Source organism: Hypanus sabinus, chromosome 19 (genome assembly GCF_030144855.1).
Source record: "Hypanus sabinus isolate sHypSab1 chromosome 19, sHypSab1.hap1, whole genome shotgun sequence".
Taxonomy (NCBI): domain Eukaryota; kingdom Metazoa; phylum Chordata; class Chondrichthyes; order Myliobatiformes; family Dasyatidae; genus Hypanus; species Hypanus sabinus.
The window spans coordinates 23,763,929-23,790,248 of NC_082724.1; the positions used below are offsets into that span (position 1 = coordinate 23,763,929).

Here is a 26,320-nt window from a genome sequence, read left to right on the forward strand (position 1 = left end):
AGACGCAGAGGAATTTCTTTAGCCAGAGAGTAGTGAATCTGTGGAATTCTTTGTCACAGCTGACTGTGGAGGCCGAGTCATATATTTAAGGCACAGGTTTATAGATCCTTGATTAGTCAGTCAGGGCATGAAGGGATATGTGGAGAAGGCAGGAGATTGGGGATGAGGGGGAAATGGATCAGCCATGATGGACTCGATAGGCCAAATGGTCTAATTCTGCTCCTGTATCTTATGGTCTTGCTGACAGTGAGAGGGAGGTTGTTGTTATGGCACAACTCAGCCAGATTTTCAATCCCCCTCCTATATGCTGATGCGTCACCACCTTTGGCTTGGCTACTGTCAGTGTTGGCGTCAGCAAACTTGAATATGGCACCGGAGCAGGGCTTAGCCACACAGTCATTAATTGTGAAGCGAGAGAGAACGGGGGCCAAGCACAAAGTCCTGTGGTGTACCTGTGCTGATGGAGATTGTGGAGGAGATGTTGTTGCCAAACTGAATTGACTGGAGTCTACAAGTGAGGAGATCGAGGATCCAATTGCACAAGGAGGTATTGAGGCCAAAGTCTTGAAGCTAATTGATTAATTTTTAATGGATGACGATATTGAATGCTGAGCTGTAGTCGATAAAGAGCATCCTGATGTACAGTAAGCAATGTTAATTCTAAGCAACACTTTGTGTGGAATTAAATAACTACATCTGGAAGAAAATCTTTCATTACACTGCTACCAAGTGCTTATAATCGAACAAATTAAAACAAACAGCATACAAGTGTCCATGACAAGTAACAACACAACACAATCCATGCTACAATACAAAATTCCCTAAATGACTCAAACTGAATACAGTGCTTCAAAACTTGGCCTCAGTAAATTTTAGTATTTTCTTCATCATTTTACTGAAATGTTTTTGGTTAGATTAGCAGAAGTACAACAACTGACACTTATTTTTTGCTTATTAGTATGTTTTAAATTTCGTTACTAAGTGGGCACACATAACCGGGGGAAACAAAGAAGCAAGCCTCATCTAATAACAATATCTATAAGGAAACAAAGGACTAGGTTAAATTATCTCAATTAGGTTATTATTGGGAGTTCTACCATTAGCTGTGGTGCCCTTGGGTAAGGGGTATGGGGGTGCAAAGTAAAAAGTTGTTTGGGATTGCTAGGCCTGATCTCTACCCTCTGAATCTTGGTAAAACAACTTATGACTGGACATTGAATGTAGATAGAGGAGACAGGGAGTATCTGTTTTCCAGGGATAAAATGATTAATACCAGAGGGCATGCATTGAAGGTGAGAGGAGGGGGTCGGTTCAAAAGGGATGTAAGGAGTAATTTTTTTTTACTCATGAGTGACTGGAATGTGCTGCCTGAAAATGCTGATAGAGGCAAATACATTAGAGGGTCTTAAGAGATGTTTGGATAGGCACATGGACGTAAGGAAGATGGAGGGTTATGGACATTCTGTAGATTGGAGGGATAGTGTTTGGGTGTTTTTGATTTGCTTTTGAGCTGGTCTGCACACCATTGTGGGCTGAATGGCCTGTTCCTGTGCTGTACTCTTCTGTGCTCTATGTTCTAACGGTAACAGTGAGAGCTTTTTTTCGATTGAACAGTCTGTGGGTACCATCAGTTGAATAGTGACCATTAGGTTATAACACCAGAGTCTGCATAGTCCACTTTAAGAATGGAGGAACATAGAAGAGCAGGTTGTTGTCGGGAAAAATATTTTTGTTTTAACATTCCCTTTAGATAACATCAGTTTTAACCAGCCTTACCTTCATATCGGAAGCCAGCTGATGTCCTTCCATTATCCTGGAAAATAATAAATAAACATAAATGAGAATTTAAAAATACATTTCTATGGAAATGTAATATAAAAGCTGCACTGTGTTTTTAAAACCTGTTAGCATTTTGATTCAGACATCAGCTTACACTCAACTTATCAAGAATATCAATGCAAATACTGCTTCTGCAGCACAGAAACAGTCCTCTGGCCATGCCAATCATCAAATGCCACTCATACTAAGTTTTCTTCCCACATTACTGTTAACTATTTTTGTATGTTTCCACAAATTGTAAAGGCAATTTGCAGTAGGCAATTAACCTTGAGGTTACTGGACTCCAATTAACTGTGCAAACTTATATACAAGATTTGAGGTTTATTCTTCAATATTTTGCATTTACTCATTTAGATGCTCATTATTGTATTCCACATGCAGCCTCTTGATTTCACGAACACCATTTCCCTTCAATGTTTAACAGTTAAAGCAACAGGAACATAATGTTGCTGCAGATGCTGGAAATCCAGAGCAATGCCTACAAAATGCTGGAGGAACCCCAGCAGGTCAGGCAGCACCTGTGGAAGTGAACAAGCTGTCAACGCTTCTGGCCGAGACCCTTCTTCAGAACCGGAGAGGAAGGCAGAAGATGCCAGAATAAAAAGTTGGAGGGGGAGGGAAGGAGGACTAGCTAGAAGGTGATAGGTGAAGCCAGGTGGGTGAGAAAGGTCAAGGAAAGAGGAAACTGATAAGAGAGGAAGGGAAGAAGGAGGGACACCAGGGGAGGTGACAGGCAGGCAAGGGGAGGAGACAAGAAGAGGGAAGGGGTGGGGGGGGAGAAACAGAATGTTTGGAGGCTACCTAGCTGGAATATATTGCTCCTCCACCCATAATAATATCAATAATCTCAGCCCCTTATTCTATTAAAATCCTTGCTTCATTGGAGATTCACAATGCATTATACATGGCTAAATAGTTTCATGTCATTTACGTACATCTATCACTACGTGGGAGTTATACTCAACTTTCCCTGGAAATGTACAAATACAATGTGCAATTTCAAAGGCACAACATCAGGTATGAGTAACTGAGTATATGAAAGAAAATTGATGAGATGGAGAAATGATTAAGCAGAACTAATCTTGTTCATTTGCACTCAAATTACAGACAGGTTGAGTACCCCTTAGCCAAGGTGCTTGGGATTTCGGATTTTGGAATTATATACTGAATAGCTTGGGATCACCATCATTTGCTTCTCTGAATTTATGTGCTACTGATAAACAGTTAAAAGTTATTACACACCACTAATATAATGAGTGCAGGGTAACAGAAACAGCAGAACAGCACTGGGAGAACACCTAAATCAGCTGTAGAACAGCAAACAATGACAGGCTTTCAGCCTCCACCTTCGATGCGGTGGTTTAATTAAAGGGTTACAGTGCACTACATTTGTATTCTACTTTTTGTTAAGGCTTTGTGTAAGGTATAAAGACAATCAGCATTGTGGACTTGCTCTGCTCTTAGATTTTCATCAGCCCTGATCCTCCTCCCAAACTCATTAATGAACTTTTCTGCAGCTTCGTGATCAGCAGACGCTTCAACATCAAATATAAAAAAAGTAACGCTGTGACATTTCTTAAATTTCTGCAACCAGCCTGCTGAATATTCACAATTACTTTTAACTTTCACTACATCATGATCAGCTTACTGTTCAGCGGCCTATGTTGACTCCGACACCAATGAATCCACTCTTTCAATGCACAATCGAGATCTTAATTTCTGTCTTTATGCAGTGCTTTTCTATTTTTCATTAACTTCTGTTCATTCCATATGTAACGTTCCACTTCTCAGAGGTGTCTGAGGTGTGCGGAGACCTCCCAGCACCCGCTGAAACTTTCCATTTCTGACATCATGTCAGCATTCAATAAAAAATTTTCAGAATTTCGGATAAGGGGTGCTCGACCTGTATTACTCAATTAAAACGCAGCATTTTTCAGAATACCAAACACAGCTCAATGCTCAAGCATTTTAAAAAGTGATGCAAAAAAAATTTACAGACAGAATCCAAGCATCAGGAACGCAATTGCAAACTGCCATTTCTACCAGCTGATATTTTTCACCCCAACCTGATAAATCGTTTCTTACACCCGTAGAAACTGCAAGTACTAAAGCAGGGGACATTGGGTGAGATGAAAAAGTATTCATCAGACAAACTGAAGAGGGAACTGCATCTGCTTAAGCTTTAGCACACTTTTCTCTAATTAAGTGAGTGTAATTAGAGGGCAATTTTTTTGTGAACACCCCCATGCAAACTGTGAACTCCAACATAACCTTCATATCTAATGCATGTTTTCAATTAGAAGGCATCTGTTCCTGATTTCATTTCATACAAGGTAAATCTTCAGCATTCATTTACACTCTTAGATGACGGTAATTTAGTACATTTCTCCTGGCAACTAATTCTTTACATATTGGTCCTTCAAACCATCATATCATATTTTTGGCTGCAATTAAGATCCTGACAGAGCAGAAGTGAAAAGTCACATAGTAGTTAACTATTACTCCGTGAAGACACAACAGAGATCTGTCATCCCAGTATGTTCCACCAATTTCCTGCAGAACAACTCCTCACAGAATAGCCTCTAATAGATTGATCTCTAACCACTAAAGCAAACATTGTGCATCAAAAGCAATTTTACATTTTTCCCCAGAATATTAGCCTTAACTTGTCCACCTGGTTTTGCAAAAAGTAATTGTATGTTTGAAATCTCCAAAAGTCATCAACAATATGATTGCAATCCATTTCAGTTTCAATTTGAATTCTTCCACAGTTTCTTCAACTGCTATCATGTCACAGGATATTGCCTGACCACCAAAATACATGCCAGTTCTAAATCAAATCAATTCTCCAATTGTCAAGGCAAAATTTAGTAATCACCAATTAGGATCTTTTGACATTTGTCATACATCAATGGAATTGCTGTATTCTATTATTGGACTCTGCTTAAAGAAAAAAAATATTTTTAAGTGGCATAGTAATCTACATGGTGAATAGAAAAGGCCGGCAAACTTTCTTTCTTTTTTTATATCTTTTTATTAATTTTCAAACAAAACAGAAGAAAAACAACAAATACAGAGAGCTTGAGAGTACATAATTAATAAGGCTGAAATACAAATGCAAAGGCCAGAGGTAGACCCTTCCAAATAAACGCAGGAAAAGTCAGGTCAAAGAAGTTTATAGGCTGCTCTCAAATTTTTTGTGATGTTAACACCAAGTGGGGATATAGTGGGGTCGGGATACAGCTCTACCAAAGGAGGTGTAAGGCGCTTCTTCCCTCCACTCGCCTGCAGGTCACTTTTGGGCACGGTGTAGCACCAGCTTAGCACGCCCCAATCAGGGTCACGTAAAACACAAGAGCAGGTGGTGGATAGTCACCTGAGCAGATGGTTCACATCACAATTCCTGGTTACGTGACCACTGACACCAGGCAGACAATCTCTGAAGAGTATTGATAATGGCTGGGGGAGGTCACCCGTCTTGCAAAGACTCTGCCCAGAAGAAAGTGATGGCAAACAACTTCGGTAGAAAATTATGTCAAGAACAATCACGGTCACGAGACCACGATCGCCCTACATCATACAACATGGAATATGACGAGCGAACTACCAAGTGATATTTACTCACCAATAACTGGCTCACAATTGCTCCTCTGGGTTCAGCCAATTCAAACCCTGTTACAGGTTTGTTCCAAACATGGAACAAAGAAAATTCCTGAGAGGAGGGGAGAATAATTCCCTTCCTATAACAGCAGTTTAACTGAGGATGACATCAAGCTGAAGATGAACAAGATAGATGGACTTTTACCATCTTACCCACCACAGGAAAAAAAAATTTTATTCTTGAAGACCAATCATTTCAGATCTAGGATAACAATTTAACAAGGTTTTCTTAGGGTAACTTTCCAGGTTAGACTACCTTTAGTTGTTTCATCAAAGGTTCTCCCATCATTGTTACAGCAGTGGGGATTTGAACTGATGAATGCATATGAAAATACTGCTCAGTAAGATTCCTCAAATAATGAAACATTTGTCTACTTATATGCAATAGGACCTGGACAACATTTAGGCTTTGATTAAATAATACTCAAATATCTACATTTGGAATAAGGTGGACAAATTAACAGAATCGATAGATGGCAATCACCTTATACATGGAGACATTGTTGTAGAATGACCAAATCTGCAAGCTGAATATCCAGAAATCTACTGATATTTAGGAAGGTCACACAAAAAGGAAATGTAGTTAGAGTGGCGTTGTTGTAAAGGATGAAATTAAAACAAAATGAGAAAGGATATTAGCTCAGAAAATGAAGATCTAAAATCTGCCTGGTTAGAGCTAAGAACACTAGAAAAAAAGAGGGGTTGTCTACAGGCCTGTAAGCAAGGGTGGTAATGTAGGGACAGAATCACAGAAAATTAAAAATACACTAACGAGCAAAATAGCAATCATAGTAACTTAATCCTTCATGTCAAACCAAATTGACAATAATACCACCAAGGCTAAATTACTGGAGTAAGCACAGACATTGCCAAAGATTTTTTAGGACAGGGACAGTTTGAATAGGTAAGGATTATATTCTCTGGAGGGGAGATCTTGGAGAACACATAGAATTATGAGGGAAATAAATAGGGTGAATGCTTTCAGGCTTTTTCCCTTCAGGGTGGGTGAGACCAGAACTAGAAGTTACGGGTGGAAGGTAAAACACTTAAATGGAATCCACAGTGAACCTACTAAATTCAGAGGGTAGTTTGGGTCTGGAATGAGCTGCCAGTGGACATGGTAGCTGCTGGTTCCAAATGTAACAGTTAAGAGAAGTCACTGGAGCAGAAATATTCTCTGTCACTTAGTAAGATCATGGCTGATCTGATAACCTCAACTTTGCATGTCCACGCAGTCACGGTAACGTTTCATTCCTTCGCTTATCATACTGCCTCAAAAATATTCAGAAATCCCACTCCCACTCTAAGAAACCAAGTCCAAAACCTCATGAGCTTCAGCGAAGAACGTGATCTCCATCTTAAACAGATAATACATTATTCTTCAAACGAGATCCATATTTCTGGAATGCAAAGCATCTGCTCTTTATCAACTGTCAAGACTCCTCAGGATCTTTTATGATTCACCTCTTAACTTTAGTAGATACAAACTCGATCTATACAATCATTCCAAATGAGGGGACCATCCAATCCAAGTATTATCCCAGTAAATCTCCTTTGAACTGCATCCAATTGATTAACAACCTGATTAGATTTCAGCATAAGTTGTTATTATGGAAGATCTGCATTAGCTGGTAGATTGATATTATTTATGATCAATATATATACACACAGACAAACGTAACACTCAATCACATACATACACACACACATATATATATAATATGCAATTTGAGGTAACTAACACTGTTGAGTGATCACTGACCTCAACATTAACTGTTTATCTTTACACAAATGCTGCTCAAGTCAGGTGATAGCCCAACATAGACATTCTCCAATTTACTCCTTCAGATTCAAACTTTATAACTCGTACAAAGCTTTGTTATATTAACAAAATTTTATTAGACTGCAAGCAAAAATAAAATCCTGCCTTGCACAATAGAGACAATTTATTTCACTGAATATTTTCCTAAAGTTGGTGCAGGCATTTTTCATTCCAGCCTTCATGAGAATAGTCCCAGGAGAGATGCATTATTTGAAGTAGGCAATTAAAGTAGGTCTTTCCTAGTCTTTCCTGTACTTTGTGTATCCTACTTTGACGGAAGAATTCATCAGTCAACACAAAGAACAGAATCAGTGTAGACACTCAGTGGAGATAATAGACTGCTTTCATACAATCCTCCAAATCTTCATTTGCATTCTAACATTCAAGATGATCGTTGATAAATACCTTCAAATTCTTTGTAGTTCCTAACTTCTTGAAGTAGTGGAATTGTTACATTATCACTCCTGGTCAGTTTCTGGCATCTCCACGTCTGAATACTTGAAACCTCAGTGAGCATAACAATTCTAAATCGTCTTAAACACAAGAAATTCTGCAGGCGCTGGAAATCCAAAGCAACGCACACAAAATCCTGGAGGAGCTCAGCAGGTCAGGCAGCATCTATGGACATTAATAAACAATCGACGTTTTGGGCCAAGACGCTTCTTCAGGACTGAGAAGGAAGGGGGAAATCACCAGTATAAAATGGCGAGGGTAGGGGAAGCAGGACAAGCTAAAGGTGATAGGTGAAGCCAGTTGGGTGGGAAAGGTAAAATGAGGCTGCTCTCAGGTTAGAGGAACAGCACCTCATATTCCATCTAGGTAGCCTCCAAACTAGTGGCATGGACATCAATTTATTTTTCCGATAATTTTTCTGTTTTTTTTTCTTTTCCTCTCCCTTTCCCCCTTCTTCTCTTCCCCACCTTTTGCCTCTTCCCCTAACCTGACTGTCATTTCCCCCTGTTGCCTCTCCTTCCCTTTCACTCATGGTCCTCTCTCCTCTCCTATCAGATGAAGCCAGTTGGGTGGGAAAGGTAAAATGCTGGAGAAGAAGGAATCTGATAGGAGAGGAGAGAGGACCATGAGTGAAAGGGAAGGAGAGGCAACAGGGGGAAATGACAGTCAGGTTAGGGGAAGAGGCAAAAGGGGGGAAGAGAAGAAGGGGGAAAGGGAGAGGAAAAGAAAAAAAAACAGAAAAATTATCGGAAAAATAAATTGATGTCCATGCCACTAGTTTGGAGGCTACCTAGATGGAATATGAGGTGCTGTTCCTCTAACCTGAGAGCAGCCTCATCGTGGCAGAAGAAGGGCCATGGACCAACATGTCAGAATGGAAATGGGGATAGGGAAAAAAAAATGGTTGGTCACTGGGACATTCCGCTTTTGGCAGATGGAGCAGATCTGCTCGACAAAGAGGCCCCAAATTACAACAGATCTCACCAATGCTGAGGAAGCCACGTAGGGAGCATCGGATACAATAGACTATCTCCAAAGATTCACAGGTGAAGTATTGCCTCACCTGAAAGGACAGTTTGGGGCCCTGAATGGAGGTGAGGGAGAAGGTAAATGGGCAGGTGTAGCGTATCTGTGGCTTGCAGGGATAGATACCAGGAAAGAGACCAGTGGGGATGGATGAATGGACAAGGGAATCACAGAGGAAAGCACTGAGTGGGCGGACGGGGGGGAGTAATGACGAGTTTTGTACAGGATCCCATTGAAGATGGCGGATGTAAGATGCTAGAGGCCCACTGAAGATGGGGAACATTCTGACAGGCTATATCGCTGTCTGCTGTGGAGTAAGGTACTGCACAGGAACAAAAGAAGCTACAGAAAGCCTTTAATTAATCAGCTCCATCTTGGGTATCAGCCTCCATAGCATCCAAGTCATCTTCAAAGAGCAGTGCCTCAGAAAGGCAGCGTCCATCATTAAGGACCCCCATCACCCAGGACAAGTTCTCTTCTCATTGCTATCATCAGTTAGGAGGTACAGAAGCTTGAAGGCACACACTCAGCGATTCAGGAACAGCTTCTTCCCCTCTGCCATCCGATTCCTAAATGATCATTGAACTCATGAACACTACCTCACTTTCATTATTTCTGTTTTTGCACTATTTAATATGCATATATACTTACTGTAATTGATTGATTTCCTATATTATCATGTATAACGTTGGCATCCATTAGTCTCGTGAGACAATGGATTTGCGCCTTGGAAGGTTTCCAGGGCGCAGGCCTGGGCAGGGTTGTCTGGGAGACCAGCAGTTGCTCAAGCTGCAGGCCTTCCCCTCTCCACACCACCAACATTGTCCAAGGGAAGGGCACTAGGACACAACAGGCTGCCTCAGCTGAGGCTCGAACCAGTGACCTTCAGATGGTGGATAAGGCATCAGTCTGGTCATCTGAAGGTCACTGGATCAAGCCTCAGCTGAGGCAGTGTTGTGTCCTTGAGCAAGGCACTTCACAACACATTGCTCTGCGACAACACCGGTGCCAAGCTGCCTGTGTCCTAGTGCCCTTCCCTTGGACAACATCGGTGGCGTGGAGAGGGGAAGGCCTGCAGCTTGGGCAACTGCCGATCTCCCATACAACCCTGCCCAGGCCTGTGCCCTGGAAACCTTCCAAGGCGCAAGTCCATGGTCTCACAAGACTAACAGATGCCAATGTTATACATGATAATATAGAAAATCAATCAATGGTCGATAGAACACAATGGCAAATGCATTTAAAAAACAAATAGTTGCAGACATCCCACCCTGTAAAAACTCATTTCAGGTTGGAAGCACCCCCATCCCCTGCAACCCCATATTGCCCCCCCCCAACAACCCCATATTCACCCCCCACCCGGTTGACCTCCAAGGGTGTATCTATACAGGACATTTGATTATGAAAGAACACAACAATTTATTTGATCACATATTGAAACTATATGTATTCCTTGTTGAGTATTTTGTTGGCAGTCTCAATGCTAATGCAAATAGCTTTTCTATTTCTTTTGCAAACTTTCCTTGTACCGTGATGTGGCTTGCTTGGCAGATTTGAACATTTTGCCAGAAGTCTCAACCTCATAGCAGTCTGTATCAGTTAATTTTGCAGACACCAATCACCTCAACATGTCTTTTACAGTCATTTAAACCACCATGGGCAATAGAAAAGTCACTGTTGCAAGCAGTGCAGCGAGCAATATTGTCATTATTTTTGACCCCTATTAGGCAGGAGTACAGTTTAGTGTAGTCTGGGGTGAAGTACATTTTATATATATATATTTTTGGAACACTCTGCCATGGCGCTGCAGGACACTAAGCTGAGCTGATGGGGAGGGAGAGGGGGAGAGAGGGGGGGAGGGGAGAGGGGGAGAGAGAGAGGAGGGAGGGAGAGGGAGAGGGGGAGGGGAGAGAGAGAGGAGGGAGGGAGAGGGGGGAGAGAGGGGGGAGAGAGGGGGGAGAGAGGGGGGAGAGAGGGGGGAGAGAGGGGGGAGAGAGGGGGGAGAGAGGGGGGAGAGAGGGGGGAGAGAGGGGGGAGAGAGGGGGGAGAGAGGGGGGAGAGAGGGGGGAGAGAGGGGGGAGAGAGGGGGGAGAGAGGGGGAGAGAGGGGGAGAGAGGGGGGAGAGAGGGGGGAGAGAGGGGGGAGAGAGGGGGGAGAGAGGGGGGAGAGAGGGGGGAGAGAGGGGGGAGAGAGGGGGGAGAGAGGGGGGGAGAGAGGGGGGAGGGGAGAGAGAGAGGGGGGGAGGGGGGAGGGGGGAGGGGAAGAGAGAGGGGGGAGGGGAAGAGAGAGGGGGAGGGGAAGAGAGAGGGGGAGAGAGGGGGGAGGGGGGAGGGAGAGCGGGGGAGGGGAGAGAGAGAGAGAGAGGGGGGGGGAGGGGGGAGGGGGAAGAGGGACTGTAAAGCCCATCCACAGAGAAAACTGATAGGTCTTCTTAGCACAAAAAAAGACTAACCAGGATTTTTTCTCTCTCCCCCCTCCTCCTCTCGCTCGCTCTAAAAAAAATCGATTTCCGGGATATTGTATCTAATTTGCAGGTGTCAGGGAGCTGCTATCAATATGCGGGAGACTCCCGGGAGAGGTGGGATGTCTGTAGTTGAGTGATGTTTTTAGGGCCCAAGATAAAAGAGTATGGAAATATCATTTTACGATTTCAATTTTAATTCATTTTGCTATTAAAACCCGTTAATTTGCTTGTTAAACGAATTGTTCTGATGAGGCTTTGGCCTAAAATATCTGTTCAATTTCTTCTTCCTCTGATGCAGCCTGAACTACTAAATATGTTCAGCCTTTGCCATTTTATTTCAGCTTTCCCACCTTTGCAGTTTGGCTTTCAAAGCTTTAGCTTATTTGGCACGGTTCCAGTGGTTAAGTTGGAAAATTAGAACCTTTATTCCAGGACTTGGTGGACTGAAGAGTCCACAACACGTTTGCAGGAGCAGCATTTTCTTTGTTACCAGGAATAGATGAATATATTCACTCTCTGGTGTAACAAGTTGCTCAACATAAAACAAGTTTTCAATCGTACCTCAAAGTACCTAGTAACGTTCCAGAGATGCAATAAAGCGCACTATAAAACAGGATTTTTATTTCCAAGGAAAATTATTTTTGTTCATTTTTTCCCTGAAGAAGGCACTGAGGTACATTAGGATTAGGACAAAAATTTACAATTGGCAGAGATCTTCCCGCAGGAATCGTTCCCTCCGCGACTGCCTGGTCCACACGTCCCTCCCCACAGACCTCACACCTGGCACTTATCCCTGCAAGTGTAAGTGCTACACCTGTCCCTACACCTCCTCTCTTACCACCATTCAGGGCCCCAAACAGTCCTTCCAAGTGAGGCAACACTTCACTTGTGAGACTGTTGGGGTCATCTATTGCATCTGGTGCTCCCGGTGCGGCCTCCTCTACATCGGCGAGACCCGATGCAGATTGGGGGACCGTTTCATCAAGCACATCTGCTCCGTCTGCAACAACAGACAGGATCTCCCGGTTGCCACCCACTTCAACTCTGCTTCACATTCCCATTCAGATATGTCCATACATGGCCTCCTCTACTGCCATGAGGAGCTTGGAGGAGTAACACCTCATATACCGTCTGGGTAGTCTCCAGCCCCATGGCATGAACATCGAATTCTCCAACTTCTGATAATTTCCTCCCCCTCCCTGTTTCACTCTGCCTCCTCCTCCAGCTGCCTATCGCCTCCCTCATGGTTCTGCCTTCTTCTACTATCCATAGTGCTTTCCCCTTACACATTCCTTCTTCACCTTTCCTGCCTATCCCCTCCCTGCCTCCCCCTCTCCCACCCCTTGATCTTTCCTCTGATTGGTTTTTAACCTGACACCCACCAGCCTTCTCCTTCCCACCCTCCCCCCACCTTCTTTATAGGGCCCCTGCCCCCTCCCTCTTCAGTCCTGACGAAGGGTCTCGGCCCGAAACGTTGACTGCTCATTTCCACGGATGCTGCCCGACCTGCTGAGTTCCTCCAGCGTGTTGTGCATGTTGCTTTGACCACAGCATCTGCAGAGTATTTTGTGTTTAGGTTAACCAATTTCTTATTACATAAACTCACCCAATCCCCAGCCATTCTTTGCAACACCCAAATTTCTCTCAAATACACTGAAGAGTTTACTGTAGAGCAAGTTCCACCCCCACAATAGTGGTCTGTGATCCCAAACAGTGTGGGGTCATAAAATTAACTAATGGGATTTAAATGTGTGGGCCAGACCCTGCCGTTTGTGTCGCTTTATATGTTTCTGGTAGGGTATCCATTGCTATATATTATAACACATGGGTCTGCGGGAGTCTCTCTGTGCATACAGAGTGGGGTCAGCCTTACCCAAATACTCTAACACTATACATGTCCTCAGTGTGTACACACACACACACATACACACACACACACACATCCCACCAAGAGACTTGATTCCAAACATTACAAACTCACGTTGAATGTCTTATCTCCTCTCAAGAGTTATGTTAAAGATTCCAATTATAAACCAACATAAATGCTGCCAATTTTCTGGTCGCCACCATTCTCTGATCTGCAGAACCAGTTATTATGTTGCTTCACTACTGCTTTGTACTGGTTAGCTATTTTATTCTTATAAAGTGGAAAGTATTAGAAAAAACCCTAATACAAACAAATGTGGAAAATGGAGTGATCAAACAGATGTTAACTGTTACTCAAAGGAAGGAAGATTGAGCTTCACAATTTCAAGTCCACAATATTCCAGTAGTTTTTCTCCCCAGATTACCTTTGAGTGAAACATCATTTTTTTCAGCTAGCAATATGACCGATTATCTCTGCTTTTAATTTATAGTCAAGGGATCTGGAATTTAATTTAGCTCCTGGGGTTTTTACTGGTTAATAAATTTCAAAAGCCCATTAGCCAACTAGGTCCAACTTTTAATTAACCTTCCCACGAGCTTTATGTGACTAGACATTTTGAGGTACTTGCACCAGTAGTTCCAGCTGCTCTTTCAGCAGGTTTTTTCAAAATGTGGAAGTTATATCTTTCAGATGAGGTGTGAGGGTAATGGCCCATGTTGGATGCCCAGGTGGACATTTAATATCTCAAGATTATTTGAAGTGCAGCAGCACAGCGAATATTTTTTCTTAATCAACACCCCCAAAATGCAAATATTCACCCACTGTTCAATTGGCAACATTCATGTCTTGGAGTCAATAGGTTGAGGATTCAAGTCCTGTTCTAACAGCTTCAGCTCCAGTGCTGTCAATCCAATGCTGGAGATGCTGTCTTTCAGATCAAACTGCGGGCCTGTCTTCTCTTAGGCAGAAGTTAGCCTCGGTAATTGAGCCAAAGTTATCTATTTTTATTTTAAACAAAATTACTCAGTTACTACTATATTGGTGTCTGATTATCAAATTTATCATACTTTTCACGTATATTAGCAATTGAAGATGAATTAACTGGCTGTAAATATCTTTGGGACATCCTAAAGGGAGTTACATGAATGATAATCACTTTTGCTTTCAATAATTGATCAATACTTTCATGACTGCTCATCTGAATTAATTGGAGACAAAAGTGCTATTAAATAATTATAAGATATATGAAGCTTTTATCTAACATAATAACAACAAAGGATATTCTTTTACCTTCCTTTCCATTCAAATTCACTTGCAGAGTGTATTCAAATGATTTTGATCTTTCAGGGAATCAAGTTTTCAAAGTACACTGAGGTAAAAGACCAGCCTTGACTTTATTGGATGGTAGAATTGGCACTGTCAACCTGATGGCCTACTCTTGCTTCCAAACATTATGTCAGCACTGGTAGTTATAAAAATAGAAATTTGTGAACACCAAGTTAGCTTGGCTCAACACTAATTTCTTTGCCCATACCCGTATGACCAGTCATTGCTCTCGTTCTTATAATGCAGGTGAAAAGAATCTTATCTTTCATTGAGGCAAATTCAATTCACTAACCAAAAGTTTGACTTCAATAACTTCAGAATTTGCTATACATTTTCTGTAAACTTGTTTGAAATCCACACCTATCTAGATTTTCTGTCTCCCATTTCCCCACCCATCCAACATCCTTTTGGCAAACACGTCCTTTGTCCTTGCCAGTCATAGTGTTTCAATTACCTGACTGAGATTACAATTTCCATTCACAATTTCGTCTATTTTAAAATCCTCCCAACCCCCATTCAGCCTCCTAATAATCACTTCTTTTTCCTGACTGCTTCAAAACGTAATACCATTTATATTAAAGTTTGCTTCAGAAATGTTTATAGTCATTCTCTACACGTGCTGACATTTTTTCCCCCTGTTCATTGTGTAATTTTTTTTTACAGAAGTTGCAATCTTCACATTTGATTTAGTCAACTCTTAATGGATAATTTCTTTTCAGCTTTGATTTAGTGCCTATGTTCTGGAGTCACATCTGGGGAACTTTAATTAAACTCAGCTCTTTCTTGTGGATGCACAAACAGTTACAGCTGCATGCATTAATTGTGGTAGAGTTGACCCTCATTAGCACAGGCCGCAATCCCAATGAAATGGCAGGTAGCAACAGTTATTATTCGGCAGGAATGCAATTTGCTTTAATTATGATAGAAAATAGATTTTACAAATAGAATACATTATTTCCAGGATTTAATAGCTCAAAATAATGCCTCAATAGGAATTTAAACATACAGTCGGCCCTTCCTTATCCACGAGGGATTGGTTCCAGGACCCCCAGCAGATACCAAAAGACGCAAATGCTCAAGTCCCTTATTTAACCTGTCTCAGTACGATGCTCTTTAGAACCCAGTGGAACCCCGGACTTTATTTAACCTGTCTCAGTGCGGTGGACTTTAGGACCCGGTGGCGTAGCCCTGAATCTGCAATGTTTCTGTTCACGAAAATAATCATGATCATGATTGAAAATAAGGTGGAAGTAATAAAGCGATTGAAAAGAGGTGAAATGCCATCAGTCATTGAAAAAGCTTTAGGCTACAGTCGGTCAACGATTGGAACAATTTTAATGGAGCATGTGAAAGGCCCTGCCCTGATGAAAGCTACAATTATTACTAAGCAACACAGTGGTTTAATTATTGAAATACGTATGTTTCTTAAATGTTTATATGCATAGAAAGGTAAAATATATACTAAGAAAAACGTTTTACTAACTGACGCTAAATAATACCGGATGTACCCGTTCCGACTTCAAATCCTACTTAAAGACGGACTCAGGAACAGAACTCATTCATAACCCAGGGACTGCCTGTACTTTTAAATCACCTCTAGATTACTTATAATACCTAATACAATGTAAGTTCTACGTAAATAGTTGTTAAACTGTATTGTTTAGGGAATAATGACAAGAAAAAGTAGACTGTACTTGCTTAAACAACAAGTGCTGGAGAGAGAACTTCCGGGTTTTCCCGATCTGTGGTTGGTTGAATCCACACATGCAGAATCCACAGATAAGGAGGGCCAACTGTATATGTGAACCAAGGATGTTTTCTCTTTCCCAGAATTTGTTATTACAGATTGAGCACCCCAATCCAAAATTCCAAAATTCGAAAACCTCTGAAATCCAATCACAAACAAGAGAAGATCTGAAGCCCCGACTCTGAAATCCAGAATTTTTTTTAAACCGCTAACACGTCATAAATGGAAAATTAGCTGGGAAGGATCCTAGGCGATGCAGAGATCTCTGTGTACCACGCAGTTCTGAGAAGTGACCTCACACATCATGAAAAACAGAAAATTTCAGCAAAAAGTGAAAAAGGAAGATCTCGACTGCGTATTGAAAAAGTGGATTTATCAGCATCAGAGTGAACATCGGCCACTTAACGGTATGCTGATCATGAAACAAGTGAACATCTATCACAACAAACTGAAAATTGAAGGCAACTGGAAATATTCAGCAGGCTGGTTGCGGAAATTTAAGAAAAGGTACAGCATTAAATTTTTTAAATATTTGTGGTGATAACATGTCTGCTGATCACAAAGCAACAGAGAAATTAATTGATGAGTTTGCCAAGATTGTCATTGGGGAAGATCTAACACACTGAATGTCTGCATCAGTAGATATGTGTGATGAACAAGTGTAAGACAAAGTCTGCTTATCAGCACATAAATTCAGAGTCGGAAATGATGACAATCCCAAACTATCTCATCATGTATTCTGAAATCTGAAATCTACAACTAATCCAGACCAAAGCATTTCAGATAAGGTGTACTCAACCTGGATAGAACCCCAGTTTGGTGAGCACAAACTCAAGTCAAAAACCAATGACTCCTTTTTTTGTTAACAATACAAATTACCTGCAAATAAACTTTCTGCACCTTTGGAAAAAGGCAGAAATCTGCAAATGCTCAATGCGAGGTGTTTAAATTATGCAAAAGAGTGCAAGGGACACCAGACTGCAGCGTATAAACTCTGTGGAACACTCCTGACCTAATGGCTGTTAAGCAGTCAGCAATTTTATATTTACTCACATCAGTCATCACCCAATTCCAAATGCAAAAGTGGCTACTGATCTCTGCTGCTTTGGATTATATTGCATTAACAGTAATTGGACTTTGAATTACTTTTAAAAAAAAAGGTGCAGATGTACACTTTTGCTTCAAATGCTTCATAAATCCTATGTGAAGTTATCATGTTACAATTTCACCGGTATACAGCTCTAGAAATTAAAGCAAAGAAGAAGCTTCCATTAAGCTTGATTATTGGTGGCCGAAGGGCGTAGGGCATAGTAGTGTGTAAAAATCCATCATTAACAGTGCCAAAGCTAGTGGGGCTCTTTTAAGTGTAAAAGCACTTCACCATTTATCAGTGCACTGTAACACATCAAACAGCAGGTGGATATTTTTACTCTTTGAATCTTCATCTCTTTATTCTTGAAACCAATGTTTTTTTTTGTTACTGATCTTTTGCTGGTGCCAGCTATTATCCATTGTCTCAGCAAAACAGAGGCACAAGACTACAGATGCTGGAAATATGGAGCATTACAAACCCACTGACTTCCACTGTCTACACCTTTTCCCCACCCTGTCACTTGCAATTCTCTTCTCTCATTTTGTCCATGCTTTCCACATCTGTCCTCAGGATGACATTGTCTATTCAAGAACAAACTGTCCTCTTTTTCCTCCCCCCCCCCCCAGAAAACAGCATTCCCCCGCCACTGCTTTCAATGCAGCCCCCACCAGCATCTTCACCATTTCCTGGATGTAGACACCCACCCCTCTGCATAACAGGTTTACGATTCCCTTCGTCCTCACCTACCACCACGAGCCTCCGCGTCCAACTTTATCATTCTCTGTAAATTCTATCTCGAAAGCAATCCCACCACTAGGCATATCTCCCCTTCCCCTCTTTCCGTGACTCCCTTGTCTGCTCCCCAAGATACTCTTAATCCTGCAACCATCCCAAATGTAACAGCTGCCCCTAAATTACTTCCCTCACCACCATTCAGGGCCCTAAATAGCCCTTCCAGGTAAGACAGCTCTTCTAATGTGAGTGCATTAGTGTCATTTATTGCATGCAGGGCTCCCAGTGTGGTCTCCTCCACATCGGTGAGACCCAACATAGACTGGGGGGAAAAAATCACTTCATCAAGCACCTTCAATGTGTCTGCCGTAACAGCCCAGATCTCCCTTTACAAGGCTATTTCTTTTTCACTCCCCCTGCTCACACTGACATGTCTACTGCCAACCTGAGGCTAGATGCAGATTTGAGGCACAACATTTCATATTCCGTCTTGATAACCTCCAACCTGATAGAGTCAACAATGACTTCTGGTAAACCCTCCCATCCACTCCCTCTCCCACTTCGTTTTCCCTTTACCCCTTGTCTTTCCCCTCTTATGCCCTCACAACCTACCCATCCCCACACCTTCCTCTCTCTCTTGGTTCCCTTTTAAGCCAAGGTCTGTTGTCCTCTCCTATCAGATTTTATCTTAGTCAGCCCTCTGCCTCTTCCATCTACCCTTTGCCTCTTCCGTCTACCACTTCCTAGTCCTCACATCATTCCCACTTCCTCGACCCCCCCCCCACCACATCACTTACCTACCTCCCGCCTCTTACCTGGATTCATATGCCACCCACCAGCTCGTGCACCGCCCCCAGCCTTTTATTCTGGCTCCTGTCCTCTTACTTTTCAATCCTAATGAAGGGTTTTTGGGCTGAAATGCCAACTTTTCATTTCTCTCCATCGATGCTGCCTGAACGCGCTAGAGTTCCTCCAGCACTTTATGTTGACCTATTGTCTCAGCCGAGTGGCAACCCTTCAAAATCCCAAACTAATCAGTTCCTGGTGCAAGCGTAGCTTAAGGTTAAAAAAAAGACAGAGGTCAAGAAGAGCCAATTCCACTGTAAACTGTTCCCAGAAATTGCCCATTTTGAGAAATCCTACCACTTCCAGCATTTCCACAGATATCTGCATATTCTAGCATAAATCAGTGCCACACGTAATGCTTGAATTTTTATCCTTTCAAAAGATTTCCTTCTCTTAATTCAAAATGAAAGAGGAGAGATTCATTTTAAACAACTGTAAATAACCATTTTAGTCAGTGCATTCCAAAAGATCTAATTTTAAAATAATTAGATTTCTTAAAAAGATAAATTATCTATTTACATCAACAATTACTTAATGAAAGCTAAATTTGTTTTAAACATCCACTTGTTGCTTGTCTTCATCGAACACTGCACTAGACTTCCTCAAAATTTCCTTCTAATCTTTTATTATTTTGAAATTGCACTTTTGGTCTTCCCAAGAGGTCAACTAGTACTTCCTGTAATGTGTTAAACCTGATGGATTAGTCTTTATTGATCCCAAAGGAAATGACAGTATCACAGTAGCATTACAACTGGACAGATACTGTATAAATATTAGAAGAGAAGTAGAAAGAATAAAAAATAAGTTACCACAAACAGTCCAACGGGGGGGGGGGGGGGGAGGGGTCATCACTTCCCCGGCTATAGCTTGACTCATTATAGAGCCTAATGGCTGAGGGTAAGAATGACCTTTGGCATTCTTTGGAGCAGCGCAGTTGTCTTAGTGCTCCTCTGTTCAGCCAAGGTGGAATGCAGAGGGTGAGAAACATCGTCCAGAATTGCCAGGATTTTCCGTAGGGCCCTTTGTTCTACCACAGCCTCCTGTGTGTCCAGTTTGACTCCTATAACAGAGCCAGCCTTTCTAACAAGATCTTCATAGTCTCTACATTGAGTTCACAGCCCATGGATTCAAAGTGGAGGAATGCTTATGTTCATACAATCATTTATGCTGTTCACTGCCCAGGAAATGAAAACTAGTTCAAGATTCTGCTCCTGAGCACAATCCCATGAGTGTGATTAGATTAATGCAAAAGCATCAGGCGAGGACACGATACAGATTTACTCTGCTGCCTCCACAGTCTTTCCACCGTCACTCTCGAGATCACTCATGAGGAATGGCACTTGGACAAGGTGCCAGAGATATGCAAATTGCCATCCATGTCAACATGGATCCAGGATGACATGCCTGCGAACAAAGTCTAGAACTCCGTAGAGAGTTCAGTAATCCCATAGGGAACTAATCCACTATAGAGCATAGTGGATGATTCATTGATGAACCACCTTGCCTGGTCATCTTGATTCACTAATCAAATCCGATGGGATAACCATCGCAGTTGATGATGAAAACTTCTTTTCACAGATTCAGATGATCTGATAGCCGGAATGTTAATAAGGATGTTGATGCAAATGAACCAAGGGGAGGACGTTTAGACTCAGCATCATCTCTATGTGTATTTAAGGAGCATTAAATCTTCACACCTGACATATTTTAGGTGGTTAGAATTCGGGAAAAGTCTATGCATTAAAAGAAATGAAATTCGTCATCATTTTGGGTTGGAAATAGCAAACATTGTTAGCAATTTCTAATTTCCTTGTACAATAGCTCACCAGTCCATCCTTCATCCCCTCAAAAACATAACTTGAATAACATAAATATAAAGCTATACTACTCTGTAGCTTATATTGCTATTGTAGCAACCTCTTTAAAGATGCTGTCTAATTTTGCTTTCTTTTGGAAATCAGTGCAGGGTTGCTAGGATAAATACTCGAGTTCTGGCTGCCTAATTTAACTTATTACCATGGTGTTAGTTGGTAAAGAGATACTACTTGTGAAAAAATTGAAGTTACATACACACTACTTTCAAGAATCTAGGAAGGAACAGCACACAGCAGCTGTCAGCAATTTGTGCTAGAAATCAGACATAGTATTTCCACAAGCTTGAATTGATTTTATATGGAGCTATTTCCTGCTCTCTCTGAGTCAGCTTCTGCTGCTAGAGTGAAATAGCAGATGACATCTAGTACAATAAATTCTATTATTTCCCACCAACACACCCCCAAACCATCTACCCCAAACAAAAAAGTGCCTAAAACTGCTTTAGGGACTTTGTCTTTAGTTTCCTGCTCTGAGGGAGTAATGACAATCACAGAAAAGAATGGAAAAAAAAACAGCAGTCACAATTGAAATGCAAGATATTTTATCCTCAAAGGATTTCACTTCTACTGGAAACCTCAGACGCAGCTCTGGATGAGAAAGTGACTTTACACAATCGAGCGTAGCAAGTGACCCAAATTTGGAACTTGCATACCACTATTCACTCCCCATTAATCTGATGGGCCGCAAAGAGTCTATGATTTCTATTATATTTTAACTATACACTGCATTAAAGCAGATTGATGATTTTGTGAACTGTCTACCAGTATCTTAAGAACATTCTTTTTACTGAGTTCTACTTTATTGGGATACACACAGCTGAGATATGTGCAAATAAAGGTAACAGAAAAGATCTTTGGAAATCTTAATCCAAACAATGAATGTTTCATAATTTGTAATAAAACCGTGCCTAAGAATTACTCTCTTCTGGCTCTGTGCTTCCTCAGTTACAGTCAACAATTAGAATCAAGGGTAGGCTAAAACACAGTCACCTCAAACAACTAATAAAACTTTCAATCCAGCCAACACATCACTAACGCCAGAAAACAAGGGATTTCACCCCCCCCCCCCCTCCCCAATTTCCTTCAAGGATGTTATCAACATGCTCCAACTAACCAGGCCCAGCTTCACATTGATTTTAATAGGAAACAGAGACCTTCCATAATTACAGTGCTGCTCTTTTTTATGGTTTACTTTTGCTGTTTGCTCTCCTGGATCTTCACAGCTAAACTCTACAAAGATATAAATGAGCAATTTCAAACATATTCTAGATCTAATCATACATTCTGCATGAAGACATTATGGAACTGCATTCTGTATTAGCCAATTAAGTACTAAAGATTGGTGTTTAATTAAAATATTAACCGTGTTTTTTTCACTTTCAAATATAGCAAGATTCAATCAGTTCTATATTATTTATGTTTGTATTAATAACATTTCTGAGTGCACGCTTTCTAGTTCGTGCAACCAGGCAGTAAACGGTTAAAGTGGCAATTCTGTACAAACAGACATGCTGCTGAGAAGATTAAAAGCAAAGTGCTTCAGGGCAGCTTTCTATGATGGATGAAGTTGATAAATGCATTAGATTGCTCAATTCTGAGTAAATCAGACAAATTCCTAGATTCAGTCCTTGATTAGCTCTAAATTAGGAGATCTCAGATAAAGCATTGCTCAATGTCTGTTTATTATATGAATGAAGAAACTAAGGTTCTATTCTTCTTATGGGGTAGCATAGTACTAGTAGTCTGTGTCAATGACTTGGGATGAGTGTACTGTGGTCAAGCTTCCCCAGTGATATAAAAGCTACAGGCACAACAAGTTGTGAGGAGGACACAAGAGATATATAGATAGGTGATGTGAGTGGTCAAGGAGTTAGTGGATGGATTACAAGATGGGAAAATGTGAGGTCATCTACTTTAGAAAGACAAATGCAAAAGAAAATTATCAAAATGGAGTGAGACCTCAAAATGGACTTAGATATCCTTGCACAAAGAAGGTAGAGCATGAAATGAAGAAGACAACAAATGGAATTCTGGTTAGATTTGAAGCACCTTGATTATTGCATACAGTTTGAGTCTCCATATGCTTGCATTGTAGATAATGAAATGATATTTAAGAACTAGGGGACTGTAGAGATTTGAATACAAGCAACATGACTATTCACCTAAATTATCAGATTCTGGTTGATAAATATACATTCAGTAGCCACTTTATTAGGTATGTTCTGTTCCCAATAAAGTGAGTAATGAGTCTACGTTCATGGTCTTCTTCTGCTGCAGTCCATCCACTTCAATGCTTGCTGTGCTGTGTTCAGAGATGCTCTTTTGTTGTAATGTGTGGTGATTACTAATGCCTCACTGTCAGCTTGAACCAGCCTGGCCATTCTCCACTGACCTCTCTCATTAACAAGGCGTTTTCACCCACAGAACTGCTGCTCAACAGATATTTTGTTTTTCACATCATTCTCTGTGGCATTTAATGACTTGTGCATGAAAATCCCAGACAATCAGCAGTTTCTGAGATACTCAAATCACCCTGTCTGGCACCAAAGATCAAAGTTACTTACCCACTCTGATGTTTGGTCTGAATAAAACTAAACCTCTTGACCATGTCTGCTTGATTTTGTGCATTGAGCTGTAGCCATAGTCTGATTAGAAATTTGCATTAATGTGTACATGTGTACCTAATAAAGTGGTCACTGAGTGTACACTGAACCGATAACAGGTTAATCCACCCAGTGGCTCGTGCCCTGTTCAGCTGAAGGCCCACAATACCAGTTCCAGGAACAGCTTATGTCTACAACTGTCAAATTAATGAACAAACCTGCAGAAACCACAGATCAGCTCTTGCACATTTTATTTTGCACTGATGTCTTGTTATGAATGGTCTCATTTTTTTCTCTTCACCGTATTATAAAATTCATGCACAATTCATATTCCGTGCTGCCTGAACATAAGAAGTAGGAGGAGAAGGCAGCCCTCTGGCTCAACAAGCCTGCTCTGCCATTCAATAAGATCTTGGCTGAACTGACATCTCCATCTACCTACCTTTTCCCCATAACCCTGAATTCCCCTACTATGCAAAAATCTACCCAACCTTGTCTTAAATATATTTACTAAGGTAGCCACCACTGCTTCATTGAGCAGAGAATTCCACAGATTCACCACTCTCTGGGAAAAGCAACTCCTCCTCATCTCCATCCTAAATTTACTCCCCCGTATCTTGAGGCTATGTCCCGTAGTTCTAGTCTCACTTACCAGTGGAAACAACTTTCGTGCCTTTACCTTGTCTATCCCTCTCATAACATGCCTGTGATGCTGCTGTAAACAAGTTTTTCATTGTATCTATACCTCACTGTAATTGCGCATATGACAATAAACTCAACTTTAAAAGACAGCAATATTAAATCAAACTTTTAGAATACTTCATGAAAATAAAGTTATATCACATACAAATTTTCATAGGAATGCGAATTCTTTCCAAAATCCCAAACAGCACACATATTTCCCATTGTCAAATCCCATGGAATATACACATTAAGAAACCAGATGTTGAGGAGCTTAGGATTTCAAATGTTACACTTTTAAAATGGCAACTTTACATTTCGGCTGGGCAGCTTGAAAAAAAGATCAAGGAAAGCCTGTTATTTTATATATAAAAGTTCATAGTGGAGAATACGACAAAGAAGCCATGAAGAATCTTTATAAAACATTGGTTCAACCTCAACTAGAAGACTATTTCCGATTCTGGGTGCTACATTTTGGGAAAGTTATAAGGGATCCAGAGAGGGTGTGGTAAAGATTTACCAAAAATGATTACTAACTTGGGAATATTGTGTCGTGTGGACTGACTGGAGAAGCGAAGGCTGTTCTCCTCGGAACAGAGGAGTCTGTGCAGAGATTTCACAGGCCTATTAAAACCTAAGAGATACTAGCATAAGTGGATAGAGTGCAAAGTGTTAACCATCAATAGATAAGATTCTGGAAATGTAGAAAGAAGGCAACTGGTACAAGTGCTGCTGTCTCATGGTTCCAGCAACTCAGGTTCAAACTTGACCTCTGGGGCCATCTGTGTGGAGCTTACATGTTCTCCCTGTGAACAAATGGGTTTCCTCCGCATGCTTCAGTCTTCTTCCATAGCTCACAGATCTGCAGCTTAGTAGATTAATTTGCAGTTGTAAATTGTCTTTAATGTGTAGGTCGACACAGAATAAGGATTGGGTTGGGTAAGTTAATGTGAAAATAGAAAATATAGGTGGTAGGAGTCTACAGTGGACTACTAGAGGTTATAATGGAATGGAAGAATGTTCAATTCAAAGGGAGCTGGGCAAGTATCATGGTAGTGCAGTGGTCAGCACTGTGCTTTACAGTTCAGGTGACCTGGGTTAATTCCCACTGCTGCCTGTGAGGGGTTTGTACGTCCTCCCCATGACCACATGGGTTTCCTCCAGATGCTCCAGTTTCCTCCCACAGATCAAGTTCATTGGTCATTGTAAACTGTCCTGTGATTACGCTAGGATTAAATCAGGAGATTGTTGGGCGGCATGACTCGAATGGCCAGAAGGGCCTATTCTGCTCTGTTTCTCAATAAATAAAAACTTAGGACTATTGAGGGTGAGGCTAACAGGATTGCTCTTTCTTGAAGCGGGCATGTAGATCACAAGGCAAATGGCCATATTTCATATTGTAATCACTCGGTGATCCTGTAATTAAGGGTTAGAAAATAATGATGTTGTAAGTGTAAGATAGTGAATTATGAAATAAAATACTAATAGTAGACATACAGAAAAAATTTACCCATCATTAGCCCACTAACACCAAATGCACAGTACTACCTCCTTCACACAAACTGGAGCTATTCTAATGCTTTTGATCCAATCTCTACGTTGGAACATTCTATGTTATAAAACTTGTTAACTATTTAGAGATATACCAGGACTATTCCAAATTTTGTTTGTAATGTATAACTCAGCCACTGTTTTCATTATTCAACCAGACGTGTACCAAGGTGGGTCAGTTGGCAAATACATCACACAATGTCTGATCATGGAGCATATTTTGACATTCACATTGTACATACAAAGAGCAAGTGTATTTAGCTCTAGAATTCAATAAAATAACTTAGACAGTTCTCATTACCAAGTTAAAAATAAAGATTGTGTACAATTAAATATAAATATCAAACCTGGCTGTGATAACCTACAGCAAAAAGTAAACAATCTCAAGTACAGTATAACGAAATGTCAATTAACAACCCAGCATCCTTACAGGGGAGGAAAAAAATCGGGAAATGCATCCCAGCCCCTGAGTGAACCAGATCAAACATGTTTCTTCAAAGTCCTTGAGTCTTTTTGAGTGCAAATCTTCTTAACTTCCTTCCTCACAGATCATTATAGAGTAATGGTGTTTCACTTCATCAAATCCAAATTCAAAGCAATTTGGGCAAATCTGAAAATGTGCGTACTTGCATCAAATCAGAGCTTTTTAAGATCTTGTTCCCATTATTGGGAAACCGCCAAACGCAGGCGACCACATCAAGAACATCTCAAACTTTGAACCGAGCTACAATCAGAA

General features: G+C 41.1%; 1 protein-coding gene across 1 annotated transcript in view; it reads right to left on the reverse strand.

Moving 5' to 3' along the window:
• il17rd (interleukin 17 receptor D) overlaps window positions 1-26,320 on the reverse strand; it is a 94,072-nt gene that overhangs the window by 66,340 nt on the left and 1,412 nt on the right. Inside the window, exon 2 of the mRNA XM_059944174.1 lies at window positions 1,777-1,813. Coding sequence (XP_059800157.1) covers window positions 1,777-1,813 — 37 coding nt within the window. The remainder of the gene's footprint in view (window positions 1-1,776; window positions 1,814-26,320) is intronic.